This window comes from Pseudophryne corroboree, chromosome 8 (genome assembly GCF_028390025.1).
Source record: "Pseudophryne corroboree isolate aPseCor3 chromosome 8, aPseCor3.hap2, whole genome shotgun sequence".
In the NCBI taxonomy this organism is placed as follows: Eukaryota; Metazoa; Chordata; class Amphibia; order Anura; family Myobatrachidae; genus Pseudophryne; species Pseudophryne corroboree.
Window position 1 is genome coordinate 421722597 of NC_086451.1, and position 7511 is coordinate 421730107.

At 49.0% G+C, this 7511-nt stretch overlaps 1 protein-coding gene across 1 annotated transcript; it reads left to right on the forward strand.

The window, feature by feature from the left end:
• Nucleotides 1-527: 527 nt before the first annotated feature.
• On the forward strand, nt 528-4933 carry LOC134949406 (mRNA decay activator protein ZFP36-like). Its single transcript, XM_063937958.1, has 2 exons — nt 528-636; nt 2751-4933. The coding sequence occupies exons 1-2, from the start codon at nt 601-603 to the stop codon at nt 3654-3656; spliced, it is 942 nt and encodes a 313-aa protein (XP_063794028.1). The 5' UTR covers nt 528-600; the 3' UTR covers nt 3657-4933.
• Nucleotides 4934-7511: the final 2578 nt, after the last annotated feature.

The window sequence follows — 7511 nt, forward strand, 5'->3', positions numbered from 1 at the left end:
CATCCGCCCCACCACCACATACTTTAACGTGGTGGGGGGTGTTCCAAGGACCGGAAAGAGGGCTGAAGTGTGCTCTACAATCACATAGGTGCTTGCGAAAATAAATCCGCTGCCTGGCTGTGCATTCTTTGCAGTTCATAAATGATTCTCTGTGCTGCCATCTGTTTCCCTATGTGCCTCAACTACTTTCATTTGTACTTGTCCTCCAGCACCCCACCTCCCCCCCTTCAGTTTCTCTTTCCTCGCTCCTGACTCTCTTTCCCTCTCCTAAGTTTCTCTCTCTCTTTTGCACTTTCCTCCTTGGCTTCTCATTCCTTCTCCTTCCTACTCCCTGAGTTTGCCCTCCTCCCCCCTCTCACACTGTGATCTTGGCTGGAGACTGACTTGTTTTCCTAACTGGGGAGAGATTAGCTAACACCACACCACCTCCCTCCCTCTCAGGACTTCACCCTGAAGGATGACTTCATAGCTGACAGTAGTCAGGGAGGAGGGGCCTGGAGTTGGAATTATATAAGGGGAGGAAGGTAGAGCCTCAGTACAGCACTGACTGTTCAAAAGAATTACTGGGCGTAGGAGCAAGCAATTTGCTTTTGGATCATTATGTCCACCATCCTGGATATACGTACTATTTATAAGGTGAGACCTTGGGCAGCTTCGGATGGCATGCAGGGTCGTTTGGGGGATCTCTATTTTTTTTTTTTTTTTAATGTACATTTTGTTTTCCTTTACTTTTTTTTTTTTTCTAAAGTCTCTCGGTGTTCTTAAGGTCGTCTGTGGGTAAAAGTTGTTACAAAACCTTGCAGACTTTACCTGGAGACGCAGATAAAGGTGGCATGACCAAACTGTATGGTGGCCAGTTTTGAGACCACTTTTGTGTACCACTAGGGGACCTGATAGGGTGGGGAGACCCCCCAAACCCCCATCCCTTCCAAACAGGATACCCCCTCCCAAACACCATATGAGCGAGGCAGCTGGGGCACAAAGGTGACTGCACATTTTGGCTGGGTTGGGAGGGATCTGGAGGTAAGGGAGGACAGAAAGGTGACATGAAGGTCAGGAGACATCAGGCTGGTGATCAGGGGGGGAGACAGAGTGATTCCAGTGACAGGCAGAAGGACAGCTGGGGAGGAGGTAAGCAGGCAGAAATGACTTTCATGGAATTTGGAAGGGACATTGTAGGAGCTGGGGTGGGGGGTTTGGAAAGAAAGTGGGAAAGTATTTGGGGAGGCGAGACAATGGCCGTGCACTATTTTTGGTATAGGGTTGTTTACATTGACTGTACTTGTGCAAAGATAATCTGCTCTCAGCGTACATTACACTCTCTGTACAATAGGTCTCTGTATGTGTCTGGTCTTCCCAGCCCCCGGTGTTAGAGCTGAATGTGTGTGAGAAAGGGGGGCAGAGGCTGTGTTGCAACCCTTGGTCCCTTTTGTTGCGCCTCACATTAAGGACCTATGCCCTGCTGCCAGGGACATGTTTGTAAGGACCTATGCCCTGCTGCCAGGGACATGTTTGTGATCCAAATTGGGTGACATCAGAGCTGAAACCTGCTTATCACAACTGACTGGGCTGACCTCATTCCTCTGCCCTGTCACTCCACCTTTGTACTTCTCTCCCTATACCTACGTGTCACTCAGTCCCTCAATGTCACTCAGTTCCTCTACCCTCCACAGTCCTTGGTCTTATCAGGCAGACCCAGTACCTCCTTATAACTCAGCTCTTGTGTCTTCCTGTCTCTCTGATAATGTGCCTTCCTGTCACAAAATTCATCTGCCTTAATCTTGTGCCTTTCTGTCACTTACCTCTTGTGCCTCTTTGTCACCCAGCCTTTGTGCCTCCCTGTCACCCAGCTCTTGTGCCTTAATTTTTGTGTCTACCAGTCACCCAACTCCTCCTTAGCACTCAGCTGTTATGCCTCCCTGTCACCTAGCTCTTGTGCCTCAATTCTTGTGTCTTCCTGTCACTCAGCTTTTGTATCTCAGCTCTGGTGCCTCTCTGTCACTTAGCTCTTGTGCTTCAGTCATTTAATTATTGTTCCTGAGTTCTTGAACACCCCTAGTCACTCCGCTTTTGTGCTTCACTGTCCGTAAGCTCTTGTGCCTCAGTTCTTGTGCTTCCCTGTCACTAAGCTTGTGTGTCTCAGTTCTTGTGCCTCCCTGTCACCCAGCTCTTGTGCTCCCTGTCACTCAGCTCTTGTGCCTCCCTGTCACTCAGCTCTTGTGCCTCCCTGTCACTCTGCTCTTGTGCCTCCCTGTCAATCTGCTCTTGTGCCTCCCTGTCACTCTGCTCTTATGTGTAAATCTAGCTCAGACTTGATCATTTTATGTCACTCAGTCACTCTGCCTCAGTATTTGGTTTCAGTTGTCCCCATATTTGTGCCTGTCTGTTCCATCCATCCTTATGGGACTTGTGCACATTGTACCCCATGCAGCCAGATGAATATACGCACTTCCCTACTCTTGTTTTTCTTTATTATGCCTCATTACAGACTTCCTGTTTGAGTTCACTGCTGCATTGTGGCTTTTTTTGGTGCTTCTATATCTTCAAACAAAACCAGTTTCATATTAGCGCTGCCATGTATGCAGGACACAGTTGCATGGAAGCATCTGGCCTTCCTCTGAAGAAGACATCTGACATAGAAACAGTGATGACATACTAAAAGCTTACAGTGTAGAAATGTTGCTTTGGTTCCTCTCTTTTCCTGTAAGCCTAGGTCTTTTCTTAACACTCATGCTTTGTTTGATTCTTAGAACCTCCACAACTTGCGTCTCTCTGAGGAAATAGACTCTGCCGATGATCACATCTTCACCAGCCCCCAGAGGAGACATTCCTGTGCCCCCGAACTGTATGATGAAACACACTGGGCTTCTCGTGACCGATGGACTCTTGACCCACCTCGTGTTCCATTCAGAGCAGATCGTTCCATCAGCCTTACCGAAGGACCCCGGACTGCACTACCTCCACCACCACCGGGGTTTCCTCCACTGAAGAATGCCTTGCCTGCCCTTCCTGCCCCTTCGCCTCGTTACAAGACAGAGCTGTGCCGTACCTTCTCTGAAACGGGTACCTGTAAGTATGGCTCCAAATGTCAGTTTGCACATGGGCAGGTCGAGCTGAGAGAACCAAACCGTCACCCAAAGTACAAGACAGAATATTGCCATAAATTCTACTTGTATGGAGAGTGCCCATACGGGTCCCGTTGTAACTTTATCCATCACCCAGCCGAGCAAGGAGCTACGCAACAAGTTCTACGCCAGAGTCTCAGCTACACTGGCGTACCGTTAAGAAGAGGATCCCCTCCTCCGCCAGGCTTCCCAGACCCTGCTTCATTTACCAGAGCTGCCTCAGTGTCTCCACCACCTTCCTCTGATATGCTCTTCTCTCCTGCTCCTTCTGAGACCAGAAGCCATGTGTCCTCCCTCAAAGGAACAGATTCCTGTTCTCGCTGTTGCTCGTGCCGGTGCTCCAGGTCTGGAACCCTCATTCAGGACCCTTTCTCCTCCAACCATATGCTCCTACGCTCACCTTCTTCCAGTTCCCTGACGGAAAATGAGTGTTACAGCAGTGGGTCCGAGTCTCCTGTCTTTGAGATGTCATGCCAGGTGCTTGCCAATAAGAGATTGCCAATATTCCACAGGCTATCTGTTTCTGATTGAGGTTGGAGAGCAACCCAATAGCATTCGAACAAACTCTTCTTTTTAGCCCTCCTCCAAGACCAGCACAATTGTTGTCTTTAAGAAGAAACAAGACATTCTGTGAAGTCAACCCCATCAGCCGAGGAAGAAAAGATTTCAGGGATCTTCATCATGTGCCTTTTACTGATTCTCAGGGCTTTGTGTGGTCTGTGTTGATGGCTTCACAGTAGCCTCAGAGGACATGACTCTTTTGCACATATGGAAACCCATCCTTTCCAAAATCTGTTGTTAACCTGTTCAGAGCTGAAAGGTCCATTTTACAGTGTAAGGGCGTCCCCTTCCCCTACCGCTTGCTGCGTAGGTGGGGAGAATGCCCAGAAATAATGTAGCATACCAAGGTATAGAACATGTTTACTGCCTCAAGTCTCAAGCCCTTAGTTTGGGCTGGACCTAAACTGATGAGAATGGGACTCGGTGTGGACCAGTATCCCTGTCGTGAAACAAAAAAAAATGAAAAAGACAAAAAAAACCTGCATTTTTACTCCTGTGAACTCTTAAAATAATTAACTTTTTGTTTTTTTTTGGAAGTGCTGAAATGCATTGAAGTGTTATAATACAATCATTTTACAGTATCACTGTGTATAATACTGGTACACTACTACATGGGTAATACACACTACACTGTGTATAATGCAGATACTGTGCATACACTTAAAGGTTTATTTAATGACATCTGCTGTAGCCAATCAGATACCATCTTGACCTGTTTGAGTGGGTTACAGTCATCAGCTACTTGCTGCAGTTACATAAACCCATTACAGCTGTAATCTTGCCTAATATGCAGATCACACCAATCGGGTACTGTATTAATAAGAGACCAGCAGGTCCCTTTAGTAAAATATTTGACACAATTGTTCTCCATTGAAGACAATGAGACCCATAGTGATCTCTTAATCCATTTGCACACATTGGACCCAATACACAATTCGCTGGCTTTTGGCTAGAGCATTGTGATTTCCATATGCTGTATCCCTGTTTCCCATTCTCTGATCTGTGTATTATGACACCGATATGCAATGCATTTTAGCACTCCCTAGAATCTATACAGCATCTGTTATACCTCACAGGGTTCTACCCACCAGTTAAGGAGTTAAAATCAGGTGCTTTATGGAAAATATCAGCGAAATCTGGTAATAATTAATACCTTGATTATTGTAATCCAAAGTGTGTATCTTCTACCGCATATGCATCTATTTATGTCCTATTTATTTACCAAATAAATTTTATATATATATTTATCTTTTTTGTATTATTATGAAAATAATATATATTTGTCAAAAACAAGTTTGTAATCATTCAAGTGAAATAAATAAATCTGTAAAAAAAAAAAACCAAAGAATTCCGTGAATGTGTTTCTCCTTTATTTCATGCTAGATGGAACTACCTGGACAGCCATTTATAATAACCATACACGTGAAGATTACATACACCGTGGATATTTTGTAATCCCAGTGCAGCTCTGCAGCGTGGGCCTGATCCGTATTTGTATGTAAGCCAGGTCCGATGGTGGGTTCTTCACTCTGCATGGGCAGAACGGGTCCTGCAGTGTCCCCTAAACAGCAGCCTGATTGGCAGGCTGAAGCCGTTTAGGGCCTGGCAAGCGCAATACAGTGCTGATACCGGGGTCGCATCTTCTGATGCAGACCTCCTGGCCGCAACAGCATGACAGTCCTCGGGTTAATCAGATGGCTGACGTTCGCAGAACGATCTCATGCTGCATCCTCAGAGGCAGCAGCAGATCATAGAAGCCAGTAGTGGGCGTCTTGTTTACACAGGACGTCTCCTGCGGCTTTTGCAGAATTTAGCGGTGGCGACGGCAGATCCCTAATAACTGGACTCAGGATCCGCGTGCAGTTCAGATGCACTCTAAGTGGCTCATCTTTGGACCTGATTCAGAGATTTATGGAAATCTGCGCTGTTTGCAGATCTGCCTATGTGCAGACCTGTTTTTTCGACGTAGGCTTGAAATGCGCCTAGTGTTTGGAGGCAACGTTGGCTGGAATGGGGAGTGTTCCAGAAAATGAGGGGGGGGGGAGGGGATTGGCCCATTTTTCTTTAGTTGGCTGGGTCCTTGGAGCAGATTAATTGGTCCCGGCAGCGTGATTTCCCGGACATCCTTAGTAACCTCAGTAACCTGGCTGTCTGTTGTTCATATGGGGTGCAGTCAATATACCGGCTGTTGGGATCCCGGCGTTTTGGAGACTGATGCCGTAAATCCATCAGCCAGTGAAATACCGACACCCAGAATCCCGACTAATGCTTGGTATTCCCACTCAGTTGATGGGTCCATGGCACCAACCGAGTGGGAATAGAACCTGTGGCGAGCGAAGTGACCCCATGAGGGGACTCGCTGCTGGGATTCCGGCAGGTGGGATGCCGCTGTCGGTATAGTGACAGCCAGCATCCCCTCACATTTGCGATCATCTGTGCACTTTCCTGATCTTGTGAAGAAATTGCACATGCGCAGAACCCATTCTGCGCATATGCAGTACGGGTCCTGCGATGCAATTGCAGGTATGTGAACGCCTCTGCCTGATAGGCAGAGGTGTTCAGAGGGAGTGCCGGGCACGGGAGTGGTCGGTGATGCTGGAAACGGGGACGTGTCGCTCCCGTTTTCCGTGTTTGGTGAGGCCAAGGACTGCGTTGTGGATGCAGTTTCCTTGTCCTCGCAAAGGTCACCTGCGACAGCAAGCCTGAGTAAGCTCAAACTTACTCAGCCTGCCGTCGCAGATGAACATCGCAACCGATGGTCACGATGTTCATTTTAGATGCGATCCCATTGCAAATGCAGGAAGAAGGGGCCTAATTCAGACCTGATCGCTGCTGTGCGTTTTCGCACAGCGGCCGATCAGGTCTGAACTGTGCATGCGCCGGTGCCGCAGTGCACGGCGCATGCCAGAGATGCGATCGGCATCTCTGCCCAGCGATCGCCTCTGCCTGTTTGACAGGCAGAAGCGTTTGCTGGGTGGGAGGGGGCGGGCCGGCGGCGTTAGGCCGCCGTTTTAGGGGCACGTTCCGGGAAACGCAGGCCTGCCCAGACCGTGCAGGGGGCAGGTGGCTGCATGACGTCACACGCAGCCGCTGCGACCCGGAGAGCAATGGGTAGCTCCCTGCCAGCATACAGGAGCTGTACTGGCAGGGAGCTACTCTTCAGGTACAAAATGCTTTTGTACCTGTGCAGCGGAGGGAGGGCCAGACATGCGGGACGGACTAGCCCTGTAGCCCATTGTAATGCCGCTGGTAATGGGCCCCTGCATGGTGTTGGGCCCTCGTGCATTGCACTGGCGCTAGTTCCGCCACTGGCCCACACATGCACATACATACACAGATATAGAAGCACATACATACATACATACATACATACACTTTCTTTCTTTCTTTCTTTCTTTCTCTCAATCACTTTTCATCCACTTACCGAGCTGTCTGGCAGGCAGAATCTGTACTGTAGCAGCCTGGTCCCGTGTAGCTCCACCCCCTCCACTCCATGTAGCCCCTCCCCTTTTTGGCTGAACACTTCCGCTGTAACGGGGAGGGAGAGGAGGAGGATACAAGCTGCTGGCGCTGCTGCCTGTCAGTGTGACAGGCACAGTAGCCGGCAGCAGCAGGGGGACATGTGGCGCAGCAGGTAAGCAGCAGGGATGCAGGGCAGGTAGAGCGCCTCTTCTACCTGGCGCCTACCTGCACTGCATCCCTTTGCTGAGCGGGTAGTGCCGGGCCTGGATTGGGCCATATGATATGTAGGAGAAATTTGAGTCTTAAGCCCCCTACACATTTGGCGATATGCCGCCGAGGTGCCCCATGGCGGATACGGGCGAC

Bases quoted from the DNA above. Each gene is read 5' to 3' on its own strand.
- LOC134949406 (XM_063937958.1), top strand. From the start codon at position 601: ATGTCCACCATCCTGGATATACGTACTATTTATAAG. The intron at 637-2,750 runs GTGAGACCTTGG...TTTGATTCTTAG, and splicing joins ATATACGTACTATTTATAAG to AACCTCCACAACTTGCGTCT.